Source organism: Lactuca virosa, chromosome 4 (assembly GCF_052849685.1).
Source record: "Lactuca virosa cultivar CGN04683 chromosome 4, Lactuca_virosa_CGN04683_v6, whole genome shotgun sequence".
NCBI classification, from domain to species: Eukaryota; Viridiplantae; Streptophyta; class Magnoliopsida; order Asterales; family Asteraceae; genus Lactuca; species Lactuca virosa.
In genome coordinates, this window is record NC_136429.1 from 55,237,395 (window position 1) to 55,260,412 (window position 23,018).

General features: G+C 37.0%; 1 protein-coding gene across 1 annotated transcript; it reads right to left on the minus strand.

The window, feature by feature from the left end:
* Positions 1–20,450: 20,450 nt before the first annotated feature.
* LOC145104300 (uncharacterized) lies at positions 20,451–22,528 on the minus strand. Its single transcript, XM_079041565.1, has 2 exons — positions 22,326–22,528; positions 20,451–21,466 (listed from the first exon to the last, which is right to left on the minus strand). Exons 1-2 carry the CDS (start codon positions 22,495–22,497, stop codon positions 20,583–20,585), a joined length of 1,056 nt encoding a protein of 351 aa, XP_078897691.1. The 5' UTR covers positions 22,498–22,528; the 3' UTR covers positions 20,451–20,582.
* Between the last annotated feature and the right edge of the window lie 490 nt (positions 22,529–23,018).

Here is a 23,018-nt window from a genome sequence, read left to right on the forward strand (position 1 = left end):
GTTTGACTATTTTCAACTTTAGTGGTCCATTTTTTCTTTTCGTCCTAGGCCCACTATATCTTTGGACCGGCCTTGGACTTGTACATGCGGTTGTTATATTCATTGTAGAGTGTGTTTGAGAGATGTAATTCGTTGAGAGTTGTGAGTTGAGTTAATTATTTAGACCAACTCTAGTTCTTTTTTGTAATTCATAACTATGATCCAATATATCTTTTAAACATTCAAATCATCGTGTCAGTTGTGTTATTGCTATTCCGCATGTCAAATCAAGCTTTTATGTCCTAACAATTGGTATCATAGTCAAGCCATGAAGATTTAAGCGATTATTTCATGGATCGGTTCACGATTTGACAACATTCTACACAATTCGATCGATTTGGGGATGTCTTTCGATTTTATGGAATTACGTTCTTACTGTCGGTATATTGTTCATCGATTTTTATATGATTGGATCTGATTCATTTCAAGCCCAATATTGTTGATCCAATAAAATTTCTTTGATTCAGCCCAAGTTTTAATCCAATTGGTGCGTTTGTTTATTCACGTTATTGAGCTTGCCCATGTTCATATTTGATTGATCCTAGTTCTTTCTCACGTTGCACTTCGTTTAATCGGGCTATCAAAGTTGTTCTTCATTTAGTCGAGTAATCAGAATTGCACTTCGATTTTTCGTGATGATAACTTCGATCGATATGTCAAATTCATTGCTAGATCATCAAAACTGACTCACGTCTTCACAAATCTTTGGTGTTTTGCATCAAAAAGTGAATTCCTTTGAATATTTGTTCACACTTTCTTTCATGATCAATTATCTAAACACGATTTCTTCTTGAGTCTATGGAATTCTTCTTAAGATGTTTATATCACCACTGATTTCTCATAGTTGATTCAAATTAGCATATATTTGTTTGGTTGAACTTGATTTCTTGTTCACACTGCTAGTAATCATTGACGAAGCGTGACCACAACATTAGATTGAATTATTGGTGTGTTGTTTATCGGAAGTGGTGAAATTGCTCGATTAAAATCGGCTAATTCTTAATGGTTCAAGAATGGAATGTGGTTTGGTATTGCACTCGTAGGGTAAATAGCATAAAAGACACTAAGTTTACACCAAAATTCTAATTTGACACTGTGTTTTTTTTTGTCTCAAATTTGACACTATGTTTTCTAATTTTTTACAATTTTGACAACTGGACCAATCAACCCGGTTACATGCTGACGTGACATGATGACATGTCAGTTTTGATGACATGGCATGCTGATATGATATGCTGACGTGTCAAAATTGATTTTTTTTTTCACAAAAAACACTAAGTTTTCACTTTTTTTTATTTTGACACTAAGTTTATTTTTGTTTCAATTTTGACACTATGTTTTTTTGTTCCAAATCGAACATCATTTTTTCTAATTTTGTTCAATGTTGACAATTTTCCATTTGAAACCATATAAATATTTCTTTAACACATTTTAAACCGTATAAATATATTTTTTTCATTTAAAAACCATATTTTTGTATAAATACAAAGTTTTTTTTAACACTCAAACCATAATTTTATGTATAAATATATTTTAGTTATATAAAAACCGTATTTTATATTAAATACGCAACTTTAAAATGAGTTTAGAGGTTTGGAGACGTGTAGTCGATCAAAATCCAGATGTTAAGTTTGCAATCCGTGAAATTTTTATATCTTATTCGAAGTTTATGGTTAGTTTGGTTCTCATGATATAACTAATCCATTTTTATACATTATGATTTGAATGTAAAAAAAAAAAAAAAAAAAACACACACACACACCTTGTATTTAAATAAAAATGTGGTTTTTAAACGAAAAAAATATATTTATACAATTTAAAATGTAATAAAAATATATTTATACGATTTCAAATGGAAAATGGTTAAAATTGAACAAAATTGGATAAATGATGTTCAAATTGGAACAAAAAAAAAGAGTGTCAAAATTGAAAGAAAAAAAATTAAACTTAGTGTCAAAATCGAAAAAAGTGAAAACTTAATGTCTTTTGTGAGAAAAAAAATTCAATTGTGACACGCCAACATTTCATATCAGCATGCCACGTCAGCATGTAACCGGGTTGACCGGTCAAGTGGTCAGAATTGAAAAAAATTAGAAAACACAGTGTCAAATTTGACAAAAAAAACATTGTGTCAAATTAGAATTTTGGTGTAAACTTAGTGTCCTTTGTGCCCTCGTGTGCGTAAATGAAAAGTCATAATAAGAAAGTCAAAATTGACATTTGAAGAGCATAATTGATAGTGAAGTTTATGTGTCATGGTTGGATTCAGATTCAATTTGGGTGAGTTATCAGAACGAAAACGTTGGATGAGATACTCGGGATCAGAACTTTGCAAATTGAAGTCAATTTTGTTGTTTGTCGGAAATTGTGTTCAGACAGTAACAGTAAAGTATCGAAGCAGACAAATTGGATTTTGAGGGTTTAAATTCAGTCAAAATTTGTTGTTCTTGAGTATCTTTTAACGAAGAGGGAGGTAATCGGAACGAGATGAGATTGAGAGGATCCTTCGGAATGAAAAAGAAGGTTAAATGATCGGAACTGAAAGTGAAAGATACAGTCGGAACGATGGTGCCACATGAATCGGAATTTTAGCCAGTTTCGGTTTGATCGGAATAAAGGTCGAATTTCATGGTTACGATGTGCGTGCGTAGCTGCGTTCTTGTATCAGATTTAATGAGGAAGATGACTTAATTGTGTGTTGCAACATATTATACCCAAAAATGTCCACATCATATTTTAGTCATTGGTGTTATAACATTCAATATGAAAATGGACAAAAAAATATTACAGCTATCATTTTATATTTTTCTTATTTTTATGTTTTTAGTTTTTATTTTATTAATTTGTTTTATTTTTTTTAATTTATGTCATAATAACATATAAATTAATAAAACATAATTAAATTAAATACTTAATTAAACATACCATTTTAAAAATAAAAACGGCATTACAAAGGAAAAAACATTGACTGAAAACATACCATAGTCCTAATAATTTTAAAAACATAAAACTGATACATTATTCTTTGCCTAAATATCTCCACTCGATCTCCGCCTTGATTTTTCGGAGCACTTCTGCCCGTCTCGGTGGCACATATCCTCGCTAGTTTGAAGAATTGTTAAATCTTTCGTCATGCGATCTTCCACGGCTTCTCGACGAAGGAACTTCAAATGCTTACGTTGCAACTCATATCTTTTAAGTGCGATTTTGTTGTGGACGTCAAATTTCTGTTTCATTTCCGCTTGCTCTCGAAGTCTACTTTCGCTTTCCTCCACATGTCATTGAGCCCGCCTCGCTTTGTCGCGCCATATCGGTCGTTGAGGCGGGGAGATCTCTTCGATGTTGTTGAGATCGTCCGGTAGCTCATCCGTGTTCGCATTGAGGTCGATGTTCGTGCATGCATCCGAAACGTCGACCGAACCCGAGCTGCGAGACCTCTTGGATTGTTGTTCCGAAAATGTGTCTGTTTTATTCCATTTTGGGTCTTCCTTTACAATCTCCCAAATCTTTTTGTGCTAAAAAACGTGACCCGTCTCGACATGATATTGGTCTCTCGCCGCTCTATAAACATCAAAACCGGTCGCACCACTATGCTTGTGCGAGGAAAGTTTGTTGCAGATGGAATTGAACTTGGTGCACTTGCTTATTTGAGTCCACTTGCTATTTAACATATCGTGATTGCAATAATTTTCATCCTTCTTCAAAATAGCCCGAAACTTGCCGATCACAACTTCCCAAAAAGCGGTTTTTGTCATATCATTTCCCTGAGGGATTTTTTGATGTCCCGCACCACGACACCGCCAACGCATATTCATCATCCGCAGTCCACCATGTTGGAGGTTCTTCTTTCGATTGCTCCACCGCGACCGCTTTCCTCTTCCTTCTTGCTCTCCCTTTGTTGACCTTTTTTTCTGACTCCCCCCCCCCTCCCGCTTGCGTCTTGGGAACCGTTTCTTGTTTGGGTAGTGGTTCTGTTGTATTTTGTTGCATGGTAACGAATGTGTTGAAAAGTTTTTGTGGTAGGGGTGAGGCGGGATTGAAAAAGTTACCGGAAATTGGAAGTTGCGGTGTGCTTTGGGAGTTGAGGATGTTCGTGTGCACCTCATATTGTGCAAAACCGAGAGGAGGGGATGTGTTTGTGTTTGTAGGAGGAATGTTGGGATTTTGATCCATATTGTGTTGTGTGTAAAAAATGAAGTGAGAAATGAAGGTATGTAAAAAATGAAGTGAAAATGTGTATATATGATCAGTAAACATTGAAAAAAAATGTTTTTTTTTTACATTTCGGCCGTTTTTCAACGGATCTTTTTTCGACCGTTACCAAAAAAAATGAGTGTTTCCTCCCATTGCCACAATAACGAGCAGTAACGTAACGCCAAAAAATGGGGACCGGGGGCGGTGTTCCTCCTGTTATACCGGCGTTATTAGGTCGCGGCGTCGGAAAAATGTCAACCCTCGTTGCCCATACTGAGTCGTCTTACAGTTTTGGTCCCCAATATTTTAGTAATGTGGCAGTTTTGGCATATGATGTTTCAAAGAAGTTACGATTTTGGGCATTATTACAAAACGTTTACATTTTTTGGGGCATATTTTCGGGATGATTGAATCCAATTTTTTTCTCAAGAATATTGTAACGTCACAAAAATTACAAAGAGATTTTTCATTTTCAAATTAAGTAAACCGATTAAAATCTTTATCTCAGAAATAATTTAGTAACATTCGATTGATTGAAACCATACATTATCAGAGTTATATTTAAAAAACCACAGAAACGAACATCTTCAATGTGTGTGTATAGTCCTACCGATCTCTTCTCACGAACGACTTACAAAATGTTTAATCCACAGCTGTAAGCATAAATCTTTGTGAGTTCCCAAATATACCATTTATGCCATCATACATACAATGCATCCACACAAATGTCCGACTCTAGCGCCAAACAGTCAAATCTCATATCCACATAAACATACGCAACAATCATTCATAAAATAATGGGTCGGATCCAACCCCGAGTGAATGTTATGGGTCAAATTATAGTCTTACATCTTGTCATAGGCTACCCCCATAGTCTTTCCCTACAATGTCATGGGTTACCCCCATGGTCTTATAAGCAAGTGTCATGAGCTACTCCCATGGTCTTTCCCTTGCAATGGCATGGGCTACCCTATGGTCTTACAAGCAAGTGTCATGGGCTACCCCCATGGTCTTTCCCTACAATTTCATGGGCTACCCCCATGGTCTTACAAACAAGTGGCATGGGCTACCCCTATGGTCTTTCCCTGCAATGCACAAAGTCACATGTAGTGAGGGATCAGATAGACAGTCGAACAGATGATCCACTCGATATCGAACAATCAGACAAGAACATCACAATCAGGTATTAGACCAATAGTTCTCAGGCTATCCAACTTAGAATACATATAACTTAACCTATCACTACCACATAACCGTATAGCATAAACTCATAACATAAAGACATAAAGAAATATTAAATACTAGTATGTCCATACACTTTGCAACCAGCCTTTCCTACTTACCCTATCAATGACCACTTCTTAATTAAGTCCTTTGTTGGTCAACCATACCTGATCCTGATAACTGGTTCTACTCGGTTAACATATCCAAACATAATTCCTAGCAGTACCACACGGTCAATAGGCAAGACCCTACCAGTCTAGCATACCAGGACACCAAGTATCCTAAACTGCACATACATAACAAATGAGTTATCCTAGCCACTAACATACTTGTACACTAACAATACCTCTACCCTACCATGCAAAGGATATACAATGGGATACGTAGCATAGTGAGAAACTCACCGCAAACCGACTATCACTAAGACAGGTCAATCCTCAATCATCATCCCAAAACCTCCAAGTTTGACCCTAGGTCAAACTAGTCAAAAGTCAACGGTCAAAGGTCCACAAAGTCAATGCCATGCCGTGGGAACGCAAGGTCAAAAGTCAATAAGCAGGACACTACCACGTCATGGTAATGCCAGGACAAAACAGTCGCGATTTCGACCGCCACATCGTGGCAAACCCTAGGCCACGTCATGGCTTCTGGAAGAATGCCAAAATCTCTATTAAGGGCTTAATTTCATCAGATAAGGGCCCAAAAATTCAGATCTAGTTCTTTTTACTGACTTAATGTATAAATTTTCCAACTTTATCCATTAGGACTCCATCCCAAAGTTAGATTTACAACTCTAAGTCCGTAAAAGCATAAAACCCCTCCCAAAACATGCATGGCTTCAAGAGCAAGATCATGATGCAAACTTTCCTAATCCAACAAGATCATAAGATGCTAAAATAAGATCAATAGGTGTTGGAGTTCACTCAACTCCAAGCACAAGCTCCCAAGGACCTACATAAATGATCAAACTACAAGATCTAACAATCTAGAGATCAAGATGGAAGCTTTTTACTCACAATGGTCTAGAAATCATCCTTTTTCTAGATCTACACTTGAGCTCTTCACCAAAACACTTTGCAAGAAACTTGGTCTTCAAGATCCACACCAAAATGTGAGAAATGGGTCTTTAAATGGCCAAAAACATCAAGAACACTAAAAGGGGATAGGATTTTCGAAATAGAGAAGTGGGAGGCTGAATAAGATGCCCTAACTTGAGGTTAAGATGATTGCATATGGAGAAAACCCTAAAAACTCTTGGGCTAGGGCTGCTACGTTCGCCATGTCGTGGTGCCTTCCCAAACGCGCATTCACCTTCTTGCATACCACGCCGTGACACCCTATGTGCCACGTCGTGGGACATGGTTTTCCTCAAAAACCATGTATTTGACTCCCTAACACCATCCACTGATCCATTCTGGGAAACGGGTGTTACAAATATTTTCACTTGAACAATACATATCGGATTGCGGTTCAAGTCAAAGACGGTCTGGAAAGTAAAAATTTTGAAAATTGTCATATTTTTTGACTTTTTCAGGTTTGGAGCTTCTCGTTTATTCCACTTGTCAAGAGGGAGTAGAGTATTGATACATCCGATTTGAGCACATTCTCATGCACATTTGAACGTTTTATAATCATATTTCGATTATAAAAAGGGGGGAAATTTGATATGAGCATTCAAAAGAAGATTGAATTTTCAACATGGTGATTTTCGGTGAAGCTTGAAAAAGAATTATTGAAGTCGGGTATTTTTGGTATCTCGATGAGCATATTGGAGTTTATTTGTTACGATTGACTACGCACATTATTGACTCGATTTTGGTTCTTCTTGATCAAGTTCGATTGAAAATCTTGATCTTGATTTGCTACATGGCGTTTTTGGATCTTCGTTACGACATCCCCATTTTCACGGCCAGAAAAGACCGATTTTGTTTATGCTTTGTTTAAAAATCAGAGTAACATTTTAAATAAAAGTGTTGCGGAATTTGTTCCCAAAATAAAATATGATAAAGATTTATCAAAGCATTTCCGTAGAAATGTATTTCATTAAAAACCTCGGGATGTCATGTACGATACAGATCAAAAGCATAAACAATACAATATAAGTCTTACTACATTTATTCATATCTACAGGCCTATATCCGTAATCTCTCATCCCAAACATCATATCTATGCTCGTGCACCACTACCTGTAATACAAGAAACTGAGTGGGTCAGGTTTGGGAGCCTGGTGAGCACATAGGGTTTTCAACCCACAATAAATAAGTTTATTAATTTAATCAACCAACAATAACCCGATTACCCGTTCCCGTTATCCTCACTTTACGTCCCTAAACACCTATCATAAGGGACCTAGCCTAAGGATCATCATCGGGATGGACACTACTGTTAAGGGGGTTCCTCAGCAATAAATGTCCTAAAGGCAACCATGAGGGGGATGGAGTACACCGGTTAACACATCGTTCACAAACACCTACAGGTTGCGAGCCTACTAGCGTTCCACTGGACTGTCTAGAAGAGTCTGTGGTTGTCATCCATACTCCGCTAGATGACAAAATCAACAACAACAACATCGAGGCCTCTCATCATTTTATCACACATCGTCTATTACATTTACCCATGTTTTACCCCCAACATTTTGTAGATATAAAATACATATACAGTTTAAATAATTTAAAACATGTATAAAAATCTTTCATCAGCATAGACAGCAAGTATTTAGACAATATGCATACATAGCACGTAATTTATATTAAATACTTCATATCTATGTATAAGATGAAAGTAACTATGCACTCACCTGAAAAGATGGTGACTCTGCACTCGGACAGCGCTTCGTTACTCTTAAAACAATTTTCCTCGACAAAACAGCAGGTTTTTATTAAAAATCGGGCTTCGCTGGAGCAGCGTTTCCGAGCCGAAAGCTTTTCTTCTCGGAGCCGTCGGGTGCTCCGAGGCTTCCTTCTCATGCTAGGGAGCTCCCTAGACTTGGGAGGGGTTTAGGGAGGCTATAGAGAAGTTAGATAGAGAAAGAAAGACTTATGGTGTGAAGAAAATATGAAGAGTTCACCCTTTATTTATAGGGATTTTATAGTAAAGTAGCCCCTAAGTTTCGTCCGTATCTTCCGCGTACGAGCTCTGTTTTCTACGTTCTTTATATCCACGCGTTGGTATTTATGAGTACTACAACTTTCATTTAGACCCCGTCGGCTAATTCTCCTTCTATCTCAGATTTACAAAAACTGTATCGTATTTATCGCGCACGAAGAGTAGCGACTAAGCTTCATCCATATCTTTCGCATACGAGCTCCGTTTCCGATGTTATTTATATCCACGCGTTGGTATTTACGAGTACTACAACTTTCATTTTGACCCCGTTGGCTAATTCTCGACCGATCTTAAATTTAACAGTAGGAGGTGATTACACTGTTAAATGTCCGCGTAAAATTCATAACTTTTACATACGGACTCTGTTTTCGTCTGTCTTTTTGTCATTGAGTTCCTATTAATGAGATCTTCAACTCTAATTTAGGTCGCGTAAGCCAAAAACTGCTCGAACTAAAATTCGAGTTTCGGGCTGTGCACTGCTAAGCCAAATCTTAGAAAATTCATAACTTCCTCATACGAAGTCAGATTTGGGCGTTCTTTTTATGCACGCTCTCGGTTTAACGTATACTACAACTGTGGTTTAGATTACTAAGGCCAAAAAGTCCTCTATCGTAAATTCACTATTTACGTCACACATCGTCGTGTCGGTTTTGTCGTGAAGCTTCGACATGTCATAACTTCTTCGTTATAACTCGGATTTCGGCGTTCTTTATATGTCCGGAATCCTTGGCACGGCCAATACAAATTTATTCATCGATATTGGGTTTATCTAACACTTTATTTTTGACGCTTATTTTTATCCTTTATTTATTATATCATTATAAACAAGTAATAAGCACATAAATTCACATACTTCACGTATTACTCAAATAATTCATCTTTATTACTTCAAAATAGGTTACAATGGTTGACCTGACTATTACATCACTATACTAATGCTTAGCCCAGAAACAGGGGCGTTAGAATTCTCTCCCCCTTAGGATGATTAAGTCCCGGAATCATGCATCAGCAAACAGATGCGGATAGCGACTCATCATGTCACTCTTTGTTTCCCAGGTGAGATTCGGCCCATTCGAATGTTTCCAACGGACTAGCACTAAATCGACCATCTTGCGTCGTAACTTCTTAGTCTTACGGTCAACAATTGCCTCGGGCTCTTCGATTAGCCTTTTATTCTCATCAATCCTTAACTTTGAGATTGGAATTTTTTCGGGAACTTCTCTTGTGAACTTTCTCAGATAACACACATGGAAGGTGTTATGAATACCATCTAGTTCTTCGGGTAATTCGAGTTTGTAAGCTTGGTTCTCAATTCTCTGAAGAACTTTGAACGGTCCAATAAACCTTGGACTCAGCTTCCCTCGTTTTCCGAATCTTATAAGTCCCTTCCACGGTGAGACTTTAAGCAAAACGGAATCTCCAACTTCAAAATTCATCGGTCGTCTTTTCTTGTCAACATAGCTCTTCTGACGATCCTGAGCTGCTAACATCCTTTCCCTGATCACCTTTAACTTTTCAGCAGTCTCATGGACTATCTCGGGGCCCATAAACTGCTTCTCTCTGGTCTCAAGCCAACAAGACGGCGTACGACACTTCTGTCCATACAAAGCTTGATAGGATGCCATCTTGATGCTCGAGTGGAAACTGTTGTTGTAGGAAAACTCTACCAAAGGTAAGTGCTCATCCCAGTTACCTTGGAATTCTAGGGTACATGCTCTTAGCATATCTTCGAGTGTTTGTATCGTTCTTTCGCTCTGACCATCAGTCTGCGGATGGTAAGTTGTACTCAAACACAACTTCATACCCAATTCCTCTTGTAGACTTCTCCAAAATCGTGACGTGAAACGACTATCACGATCCGATAGAATCGTTAGAGGAACACTGTGAAGTCTTACTATCTCCTTCACGTAAGCATTTGCGAGCTTATCCATAGACCACCTTTCATTGGCTGCTATGAAGTGTGCACTCTTAGTGAAACGATCCACGACCACCCAAATCATGTCGTGACCGTTCTTCTTCCTGTGCAGTTTAGTCACAAAATCCATGGTGATGTCTTCCCATTTACCCATGGGTACATGTAAGGGTTCTAAACTCCTATACGGTTTCTGATGTTGTGCCTTAACTCTTGCACAAGTTACACACTCGACCACATACTTTGCAACATCGAGCTTCATCTTCGGCCACCAGTAGTAGGGTTTTAGGTCCCTATACATTTTAGTGCTACCGGGATGAATCGAGTACATGGTCTTGTGAGCTTCTTCCATCAGAAGATCTCGTATTCTCCCATCTTAGGTACCCAAATCCGATCTTGTAATACCTTCAGTCCTTGACTGTTTGTACCGAACACTAAAGTTTTGCCCAAACGTTCTTCTTTTCGGTCATTCTTCTCTGAAGCTTCTTCTTGAGCTTTCTTGATGCTTTCCATAATCGTCGAGACAACTTCTATTCTCAACGCGCTTGGCCTCTTCTTTTCAAGGTTTACTTTCCGACTGAGAGCATCAGTGACAACATTTGCTCTACCAGGGTGGTAAAGTATCTCACAGTCGTAGTCCTTGAGTAACTCTAGTAAGCGTCGTTGCCTCATATTCAAGTCCTTCTGATTAAAGAGATACTGGAGACTCTTATGATCAGTGAAAAGTTTGCACTTCGTGCCATAGAGGTAATGCCTCCATATCTTCAAGGCAAAAACTACCGCTGCCAACTCCAGATCATGAGTGGGGTAGTTCTTTTCATGCTCTTTCAATTGTCGAGATGCATATGCTGTCACCTTTTCTCTTTGAGTTAGAACACATCCTAACCCTACTCCCGACGCATCACTATACACTGCGAAGTCTTCAACTCCATCGGGTAGAGAAAGAATCGGTGCTTCACATAACTTCTACTTTAGCTTCTCAAATGCCTCTTCATGCTTCTCACTCCATGTATATGTAGCTCCTTTGTGGGTCAAAGTTGTCAATGGAGCAGCTATCGAAGAAAAGCCTTGGATAAACCTTCGATAATATCCGGCTAATCCCAAAAAACTTCGAATTTCCGTGGGACTTTTCGGTCGTTCCCACTTCATCACAGCTTCGATCTTTGCTGGGTCAACCATTATCCCTTCTTGGTTAACCACATGACCCAAGAATTGGACTTCTCGAATCCAAAAATCGCATTTGGAGAACTTTGCATACAACTTCTCCTTCTTCAAGACTTCTAATACTTCTCGCAAATGCTTGCCATGCTCCTCCTGGCTTTTCGAGTAAATCAGAATGTCATCTATGAACACTATCACAGATTTATCGAGGAATGGTTTACAAACCCTGTTCATCACATCCATGAACGCTACTAGAGCATTTGTTAGTCCAAACGACATAACCAAAAAACTCATAGTGTCCATATCTTGTTCTGAATGCAGTTTTCTCAATATCATGCTCTCTTACCTTCAGCTGATGATATCCTGACCTAAGATCGATCTTTGAGAAATAGCTCGAACCTTGCAGCTGATCGAATAGGTCATCAATCCTTGGCAATGGATACTTGTTCTTCACCGTTGCCTTGTTCAGCTCTCGGTAGTCTATACATATTCTCATGCTTCCGTCTTTCTTCTTCACGAATAGCACCGGAGCTCCCCAGGGTGATGAACTAGGTCGAATGAAACTGTTGTCCAACAACTCCTGAAGTTGCGTCATAAGCTCCTTCATCTCTGTCGGTGCTAATCGGTATGGTGCTTTTGCTATTGGTGTCGTCCCTGGTAACAAGTCTATTCGGAGCTCTACTTGTCTATCAGGTGGTAATCCGGGAAGATCTTCGGGAAAGATTTCCGGATAGTCACACACCACTAGTATTCTTTGTATCTCCTTCTTCTCCTTCTTTGCATCTATTACAAATGCCAAGTATGATGTGCATCCTTTAGACAAACATTTTATGGCTTTCATCAGGGAAATGATTCCAGAATTCAATCTGCGTTTGTCCCCGTACACCATAAATGACTCTTTCTCAGGTGGGTTTACTCTTACTATCTTCTTCTTGCATAGTATCTCGGCATCGTTGACGCTAAGCCAATCCATTCCTAGTATGATGTCGAAACCATTCAACTCAATGGGTAACAGCTCCTAGTGGAATTCATTCCTGAAGCGACATCTGCTGCATCCTTTGTGGCTTCCAGTGTCATCTGGAATGCTCTTGCTTTTGGCTTTGGTGGAACATTAGGCCTTGTGTCACACCCCGAAACCGTGATGGCGGAATCGTTCCGGGGTGGAGGACGTCATGCATAGTATCACAACATTTGTATAGCAAGCATAGTAAACACAACCAGACATTGAATACATATATGAAAAAGATTTACATTGTTTAATACATGGTTTTATTCATATCAAAAGTAAAATAGACAGACGCGACTCTAACGCTTCGTCTTCTACGAACTCCTGGAAGTACCTGTTTACTAATTCCCTGAGAATACAAGCAGTTTTGAAAGAATATCAGCATAAAGCTGGTGAGTTCATAAGCATTTAGTTTTAGTGAGAAAAAGTTCTTTGAATCCATTTGAAAAGCGTTCTTCAAGAAAATCCTGTATTTTCTTATGAAAAGCGGTCTTGAAAGAGTGTCTATTAGTAGAAAATAAACCATCAGTTTTAGAAAAACATGTTAACCGTCCTAGAGGTAGAGATGTCAGTTTAGAAGTCCTTGATTACTAACAACATATATAAAAGTAGTTTTATTACTTAAAATAAAACAAATGAAGAAGAGAGTCCGTAAACAAAGTTAGTTTATACTTATTTGCGAGTCGTATAACCATACTTGATATGACCGAGAGACCTTTATAACGTTCTTCAGGCGTCGAGTTAAATGACATTTGTTCACCCCAGGCGTGCCCGCCCAACTGTAGCTAGCAGTTCAGGTGTGGGATTGTCAGTCCCGAATAGATCTATTCACAAATCTCACGCTCTCCCTCCAGGAGACTCTGGTTATACTAAAAGGATTTATCACTATACACCTAAGGGTACAGTATTGAAGTAGCGCCTCACAATTCTGTATAATCTAGTTTACTAGCGAGAAATCAGTATAAAACAGTAATTATCCTTGAATAAATGTACTTTATACTTCTGAGAAAAACATATAACATAAACTAAATCTGCCATAGTTTATATATGTTCATTTATGAAATCTGATTAAGTAGAGACTGCCTAGAGGGTTATCCCAAACTATACCCATTATAGTTTATTAGAGTTGATCTGGAAAATGCTTTGTAAAACCTTTCTGAAAGCTATGAAGTTGGATTTCCAAAATAGAAGTTTCCCTTATGTTCAACATATTACAAAGAGAGATAAAATATCTGAATATGTTATTAAACGTGGAAATCGTTGGACTGCATTAATAAGTTTAAAACATAATAAAGTACTTTGAGTTTGGCTTGTATTCCCCCCTGAAAACATTAAAAACACGGAAAATGTAGGGGTATGAACTCACCGTTTGACGTAGGATCGGGGTGTATGATCGGTTACGAATGTTGAGTGTCAATCGATGTTTCGTACGTAAGTGGATCCTATTAACATGTGATAACACATATGTGTGTTAGAATTAGGGTGTTTCATGGCTAAACATGACGGGAAACCACCCTAAAGACTTGGAAATGCTTGTCGGGACTCTATATGATCAAATAAGGGAGGTGTACGACCATTTGAGTGGGTGTGCGGCCAGTTTGTGTGTGCAGTTGCACACAGGAGTGTGCGGCCGTACAGAGGGTGTGTGCGGCCGTACACAGGGGTGTGCGGCCGTACTCTCCTCATTTGTGTCCGAAATGTCGATTTTGAGGTGTTCTTGTGCTAATACCAAGTCCTACTATTGAATGAAGGCTACACTCTTCACTTTGGAGAGTTTTAAGGTGTGTGCGGCCACCTCATGAAGGTGTGCGGCCGTACACCTTTAAAGAATGAAGAACACGAAGAACACTATGAGTTTTAGGCTTAGATTCAGGTGTCTTACCACTATAACAAGCTGAATGATGGAGTAGTTCACGTTTTTGAGGCCTTTTGAGTGTTCTTGGATGAAGTTTTTAGAGAGAGAAAGTAGTGAGAGAAAGTAGAGTGCAGCCAAAGGAAAGAAATGAGTGTAGGGGGTCTCCTTATATATATAAGGATGAGTGTGCGGCTGGAGGGTGGGTGTACGGCCGCACACCCGTGTGTGCGGCCGTACACACCTCTCATGAGTGTGTATGGCCCGATTTTGCTTCTAAACGACATGTTCACTCATTCCTAATCTCAACCTTGGTCATACTCAAGCTTAGAATCACTTAAACGAACCCTCAAACAGTGCCAGAAGTCAACGAAACATGTTTAACTTTGATTGAATTGGCAAACTTGTTGACCTTGGAGAGTTCAGTAGACACCAAGTAGAAGTTCGAGAAGAGAATATTAAGATAGGGAAATCTTTATTTATGATAGACGTATAATTCCTCATTGTCACTCCGAAAAGTTACATGCTAGTTCTAATACCGTAATTTATACATTTAGAAATCTGAACACATAAAGTTTCCAAATCTGGTCGGCAATAGACCATAGATCTGATCAATTAATAGCATATAAGGCATCAATCATTTAGCATATAAAGCATATTAGGCATACTTTCCTAAATAAGCTAGTGCTCACATCTCACAAACATCGCTTAGCATTCTAAGTTTAAGTCTAGAAATCCTACAAATTCCTAGTTCACTTAAACTAATGCTCTGATACCAACTGTGACATCTCCATTTTCACGGCCAGAAAAAACCGATTTTGTTTATGCTTTGATTAAAAATCAGAGTAACATTTCAAATAAAAGTGTTGCGGAATTTGTTCCCAAAATAAAATATGATAAAATTTTATCAAAGCATTTCCGTAGAAACGTATATCATTAAAAACCTCGGGATGTCATGTTCGATACAAATCAAAAGCATAAACAGTACAATATAAGCCTTACTACATTTATTCATATCTACAGGCCTATATCCGTAATCTCTCATCCCAAACATCATATCTATGCTCGTGCACCACTACCTGTAATACAAGAAACTGAGTGGGTCAGGTTTGGGAGCCTGGTGAGCACATAGGGTTTTCAACCCACAATAAATAAGTTTATTAATTTCATCAACCAACAATAACCCGATTACCCGTTCCCGTTATCCTCACTTTACGTCCCTAAACACCTATCATAAGGGACCTAGCCTAAGGATCATCATCGGGATGGACACTACTGCTAAAGGGGTTCCTCAGCAATAAATGTCCTAAAGGAAACCATGAGGGGGATGGAGTACACCGGTTAACACATCGTTCACAAACACCTACAGGTTGCGAGCCTACTAGCGTTCCACTGGACTGTCTAGAAGAGTCTGTGGTTGTCATCCATACTCCGCTAGATGACAAAATCAACAACAACAACATCGAGGCCTCTCATCATTTTATCACACATCGTCTATTACATTTACCCATATTTTACCCCCAACATTTTGTAGATATAAAATACATATACAGTTTAAATAATTTAAAACATGTATAAAAATCTTTCATCAGCATAGACAGCAAGTATTTAGACAATATGCATACATAGCACGTAATTTATATTAAATACTTCATATCTATGTGTAAGATGAAATAACTATGCACTCACCTGAAAAGATGGTGACTCTGCACTCGGACAGCGCTTCGTTACTCTTAAAACAATTTTCCTCGACAAAACAGTGGGTTTTTATTAAAAACCGGGCTTCGCTGGAGCAGCGTTTCCGAGTCGAAAGCTTTTCTTCTCGGAGCCGTCGGGCGCTCCGGGGCTTCCTTCTCGTGCTAGGGAGGTTCCCTAGACTTGGGAGGGGTTTAGGGAGGCTAGAGAGAAGTTAGAGAGAGAAAGAAAGGCTTATGGTGTGAAGAAAATATGAAGAGTTCACCCTTTATTTATAGGGATTTTATAGTAAAGTAGCCCCTAAGTTTCGTCCGTATCTTCCGCGTACGAGCTCCGTTTTCTACGTTCTTTATATCCACGCGTTGGTATTTACGAGTACTACAACTTTCATTTAGACCCCGTCGGCTAATTATTCTTCTATCTCAGATTTACAAAAACCGTATCGTATTTATCGCGCACGAAGAGTAGCGACTAAGCTTCGTCCATATATTTCGCATACGAGCTCCGTTTCCGATGTTATTTATATCCACATGTTGGTATTTACGAGTAATACAACTTTCATTTAGACCCCATTGGCTAATTCTCGACCGATCTTAAATTTAACAGTAGGAGGTGATTACACTGTTAAATGTCCGCGTAAAATTCATAACTTTTACATACGGACTCCGTTTTCGTCTGTCTTTTTGTCGTTGAGTTCCTATTAATGATATCTTCAATTCTCATTTAGGTCGCGTAAGCCAAAAACTGCTCGAACTAAAATTCGAGTTTCAGGATGTGCACTGCTAAGCCAAATCTTAGAAAATTCATAACTTCTTCATACGAAGTCAGATTTGGGAGTTCTTTTTATGCACGCTCTTGGTTTAACGTATACTACAACTGTGGTTTAGATTACTAAGGCCAAAAAGTCCTCTATCGTAAATTCACTATTTACGTCACACAGCATCGTGTCGGTTTTATTGTGAAACTTCGACAGGTCATAACTTCTTCGTTATAACTCGGATTTCGGCGTTCTTTATATGTCCGGAATCCTTGTCACGGCCAATACAACTTGCTTCATCGATATTGGGTTTATCTAACACTTTATTTTTGACGCTTATTTTTATCCTTTATTTATTATATCATTATAAACAAGTAATAAGCACATAAATTCACATAATTCACGTATTACTCAAATAATTCATCTTTATTACTTCAAAATAGGTTACAATGGTTGACCTGACTATTACATCACTATACTAATGCTTAGCCCAGAAACACGGGCGTTACATTCGTACCTTTAGCGAATGTTCTTCATGATAATATTGAAGATTGATACAATTTTTGAAGGGGAGTTCTTAAAAAGATTTGAGGAGCATAGAAGTGATTTGGAATGCTTGATCTGAAGTGGATATTTTTTATGGGTTTTCACTACAAAGACATATTTATGGGATTACTTCCGATAGCTCGGGTTGATTTTTCCTAGAGCCCATCGTTTCTTAACGACCACAGAAGATTGGAGTTTTTGGATTTCTTCGTCATTTCTTCTTATTAGGATGTCATTGATGGACTTCTTATTTTCTAGTAGTTGATTCGGTGTTTAGAGTCTCATCATCCATTCCGAACTTTGAGGTGGAGAATGTTGGTGCAAAGTTCTTCATGGAGGATGACAAAGAGAAGCTTTGGAAGACTCATTTAGACATGCGGATTTTATGCCTTGAGGCTTGAGAGAGATAGATAGACTTGTACATGCACCTATATAAATAGTGATTATCGTATTCATTGTAGAGTGTTCTTGAGAGATGTAGTTCATTGAGAGTTGTGAGTTGAGTTAATTATTTACACTAGATATAGTTCATTTCTATAACTCCTCACTACGATCAAATATATGTTTTAAACACCCAAATCATTGTGTCGATTGTGTTCTTACTATTCTGCATGTCAAATCAAACTTTTATGTCCTAATACATGACTTTTCATTAATCTACATGCCATCATATGTAATTCCTAAAATATAACATCTAGCTTTCTAAAATGGCCTCTCATTTACCTACTTGGTATGTGTGTAACATGTTAAACCGGAAACTGAGAAGTTGTTTCAAAAAGCAAGATATTATTTCATAGAGTCATGATGTCATTTAGATAAATGAAAAGTCATGTTATTTTTAACACCTCCTAAATTGAAAACAAGTTATCACATGTTAAACATAAAATAAGGGCAGGGACAGAGACAATAGGAGAGATGGCAATGCTATTCCCCTCCAATCTCTTTTAAACCTTCGATTATAATATAGATATATAATAGCTCATGAGTAATTTTTTAGCCCAAGTCGGTTATTAGAGCCTCTCTCAATAATTTCTAAAAATTCAATTATTATTATATAGAAAAATAATAAGGAATTTTTTAGCCCAAGTCGGTTATTAGAGCCTCTCTCAATAATTTCTAAAAATTCAATTATTATTATATAGAAAAATAATAAGGTTATGACAATTATGACAAAAATTGAGACCTTGTTGACTAAAATCTCACAGCCTCAACCCCCCATATATTTTAATTGCCCATAGATTACCTCATTTATTTTAATTCTTGTTCACAAAAAAAACTCTTGTAATTTCCAATTTTATGACATAAGGTCCATTTATTTTAATTCTTGTTCATAAATAGTTTGTGATATAGATCAACGACTTTCAATTTTAAGCTATTGATGTAGTTTTTTAGACGGTTTTCTTTATCAATTTTACATATTCTATTTTATTCTTCGGATATAAAAAAATATTTTAATATTCTTATTACGATGTAATCCCCCCTCATCCTACAATCTTGGCTCCATCTCTGAATAAGGGGTCACAATGGCCACAATGGAAAATTCTTTCAAAAATGGGTGGCTTTCGTTGACCAAGATTAAATATAAGGTGGTTAAACCGAAAAAAAATAATAAATATATAATCAAAATATAGGGGCTTTTATTTATATTTCAGTTTATTATAGCATTCTACTCTCATATTTTTCCTATTATAGCATTGTACTTTGAAAAGGCTACTCAATTGTAGCAATAACCAATTACCTCAATTCAACTTTGTGAACACTGTTATGCTCATTTAGGGGTTTGTTTTTTTTGTGAAGATCTGCGCAACGCCCTCACATAGTGTTTGTTTTTTGGAAATGCGCAGATCAAAAAACGTCTGCGCGAGGTCTTCCTGGCGCAAACATGGGCCACTGTCTTCAAAGGTCTTCAAACCTCATTTTAACCTAAACCAAAAAAAAAAAAAAACATACGCCACCGTGCAGTTTTTTTTTCTTTTTTTTTTGCTGAAAATACATTTTTAATGTTTATGACATGAAATTAAGTTTGAAAAATCAATTTATTTCAACATCTGCAGACGTTAAAAACAAACAGTCTTCTTATTGCAGACTGCAGATATTTGGTCCACCTCTTCTGCCACAGAGACTTGCAGATGTGGTCCGCAGACTGCAGACATTTTGGCTTCAAAAAAACAAACAGCACCTTAGACACCTCTCATAACCTTCATGCGCAAAACAAGCTTCAATTCTATTGTATAGTGTGAGCATGTTTAAAGCTACATAAAACGCTTTCTCCGGACTACAAACTTTCTCTTCTTCTCCTTTCTTTAAGAATCCCTAGGTTGTGCAAATACTTCTTCATGCTTTCCATGAAGAAAAACACTTTTCACATCAAGTTGAAAAACCTCCCAACTAAACTGAGGAGTCATTGCAAGTACAACACGAATGGCATCATGTTTTGCAACAAGATCAAAGACTTCACCAAGTTATAATTTGTCAGGCAAGTGTACATTGATTCCATGTGATTGGCAAAACTCATTTGAGGTGAATTCACCACGACTATATGTTCTTAAGTAAGTTATAAGTGTAGGTTGTAACTATATCCTTTTCAACACTAGCCTTGTAATTTCTAAATGTAAGAAAAGATTTTGACTTCTCATATAAGAAAAGCTTTTAAAATCTCATTTAGCATGCAGCTCAATTTAGCAACTTCAAAACGTACATAAGTGAAATTAACATAAATTTGCCAATACATCAAACAAAAAGCCCTTACAAAACAGGCTTTTTACTTTTCAAGCCTACACTATAATTGGGTAGATTCATCATCAAAGTACAATGCTGTAAGACAAAGATCTGAAGTAAGAAATTATAATAAACAAACAAATAAAACCATGTTCCTATTTCATGCATTTAACCCTCAACAATATATCAAACCCATACATATAAAACAAAAAGAGGGACTCTTAGTTATATGATGCATCACTTTCGCTACAAAATGTGTGCACATTAGATTAGCACCAAAAAAGGGTGTCACGTGCTAGTTTTTACATAATATCGCATATAACAAAAGCGATTCAAAAAATATTAAAAATCATAACTTTCTATTATATGTATCTCACCTTCGATACTGATTACCTCTAGCCCTATAATCATCATATTGAAGTCTAGCACTTTTGTAAGTTGATGTATACTGTTGAGAACCTTCCCTTTTTAGGGAACCAATTTTAGAATCCCAACCACTTCCATTATGTTGACCTCTACCAAAATTACCCCTGTTATTTCCTCTTTGTGTTCCTTGTGAAGTGCCAACATATGCATTGTGTTCATATCTTTGACTATTTCTATTATTTCCCCACGAGTTTTTAGAATTATCATCTACCCTTTTCCATGACTTATTTGCTCCACCTCCACGTGTCATCATGTCATTGTGCCATGAGCCACTCACACCACCCCATCCACAATCCTTTATTTCTCTATCTTCTTGAGTAACTCCTCTCTCCCAAGGATCTATATTCTTATTTACAGAGTTATTAAAAGAATCCCAACCGTTGATTTTATCATTTTTACTACGTTCCCAAGGATTCTCACTACCTTTATTCATTTCATTCAATCCTATAATACATCCAGGGACGAAACCGTCATTATTGCTCTTAATCCCATCAAGAGTTTCAACTTTTTGTGGCTCATCAGGGTTGAAATATGCTCGATCCAAATCCTTGATTAATTCAAGATCAATCTCTGGATTCCAATCAATGTCATGATGGTTATACATGTCTGGATCAGGATTAGGTTGAGATTTGTCAATTGGGATTTCATTAATTTTTGCCCAAAATCGGTTCTTGGCTTCAGAAAATGATGCTTCACCAGCTGAATCATTCCAGTTTATCACATTGTCATAGCAGTTCATGTAGTTTTTAGCATTCACAATCTTTTCCCATGGGATTCCTACTGAAAGGCAGAATCTTTCTTCCCATGGTAGCTCCTCATTCTTCCAAGCTCCTGTTGAGAGAATTAACATTATGTATTGGTGTTTACCTTTGAGTGGTTTAGATTGACATCTAGACTGAAAGGTTGATGCAAATGATGCACAAAAAAGGGAATAAATATCAAAATGTGACTTTATGAATTGACAAGCATTAACATTTTTACATGTTTGTATATTAAGGGATAGATGCATAGTGTTTCATGTTTTAAATCTTTTGAAAGAAAGGATGTTGATATAGAATCATATATTGCATTGCATGATTTTGTAAGATGTTAAATGCAGCACGACTTCAAGATGTATTTAATCCATTACTTACTGAATCAACAGCATTTGAGACCTTTATAAGCTAATCTTCCATTGTGTTACCAAGTCCTTTAAGTAAACCCTAGGCTCATCTTACTTGCAAACCCTAGAAAACCTATATGGTAAATCAATTATCTTACATTATGCATTCAAGTACGCCTATTAGGCTATTATCCCCCAATAAATCCTCACACTAGCAAATAACCACTCAATTTATCATTTTGCAGCGATAACTGAATTCAATCGAGTGCCTTTCTCTCAATTTAGTCATTTGAAACTCCCATAATAATTTATTTTCTTGAGTTAAAACCCTAAACCCCTAATTCTTGATCAGTTGATTGCAAATCTATAAACCAAGACTCAAATTCAAATCTTCATCAACACATTAACGATTAATACCATGAAGCGCGAAGATGAAGAACATTGTTGAAACTACAAAAAATTGATCTTCATACACATAATTCCAATAACATAAGTCGAAAAATACACCCAAGATAATGCATGAAAGGAGAAAAATCAAAGGAAAGATCCTGCATCAAGATCAGACTGGTGAAAGAATAGATGAATTACCACGAAATTTAAACTCAGTATCGTAATATGTAGGGGGCGATGGTATTCTTTGATCGCGATAATAATTCTTCGGAGTCCATCTCCTTCTATAATTCCACTTACCCATTTTTTTTATTTGAGATTGTTCAAAGAAGGGGTTCACCTGATGAAAAAGGGTACAGAAAAGGTGCATAAAACAGTAGAGCAATAAAAGCAGAAAAGAGGGAAGGGGAAAACCATCGACTATGGGGTTACGGGGTGTTGGTGAGTTTTTTTTTTTTTTTTTTTTGACCTCAAAAGTCTTTTTCATAAAAGTTTTTATTTAGTTGTTACTTTTGTCAAAAGAAGTTTTAAAAATACGTTTGGAAAAGATTTTAATTTTTTACCTTTGTTACTTTTGTCAAAAGAAGTTTTAAAAATACGTTTGGAATAGCTTTTAACTTTTTACCTTTTAAAATCCCAAAAATCAGCAAAAGATAACATTTTTTAACTTTTGAAAAGGGAGTGTTTTAGCCGAAAGCTATTCTAAAAAGAACTTTTAAAGTTCTCAAACATCTCATTAAACTTTTTGATTTTCTCAAAAAGAAAAATATAAAAACTCATTTTAAAAACAAACTCAAACACCTATATCTTTAGGTCATTTCTTTACTATTCATCGATTTCAATTTTTAGTCAATAATAAAATATTTTTGCAAAAGTCAAAAACTAGTTCGG

Excerpts from the sequence above, each read along its gene's own strand:
- LOC145104300 (XM_079041565.1), bottom strand. The coding sequence starts at position 22,497 with ATGCACCTTTTCTGTACCCTTTTTCATCAGGTGAACCCCTTCTTTGAA. Across the intron at positions 21,467-22,325 it reads TACTGAGTTTAAATTTCGTG|GAGCTTGGAAGAATGAGGAG; the intron begins GTAATTCATCTA and ends TTCTCTCAACAG.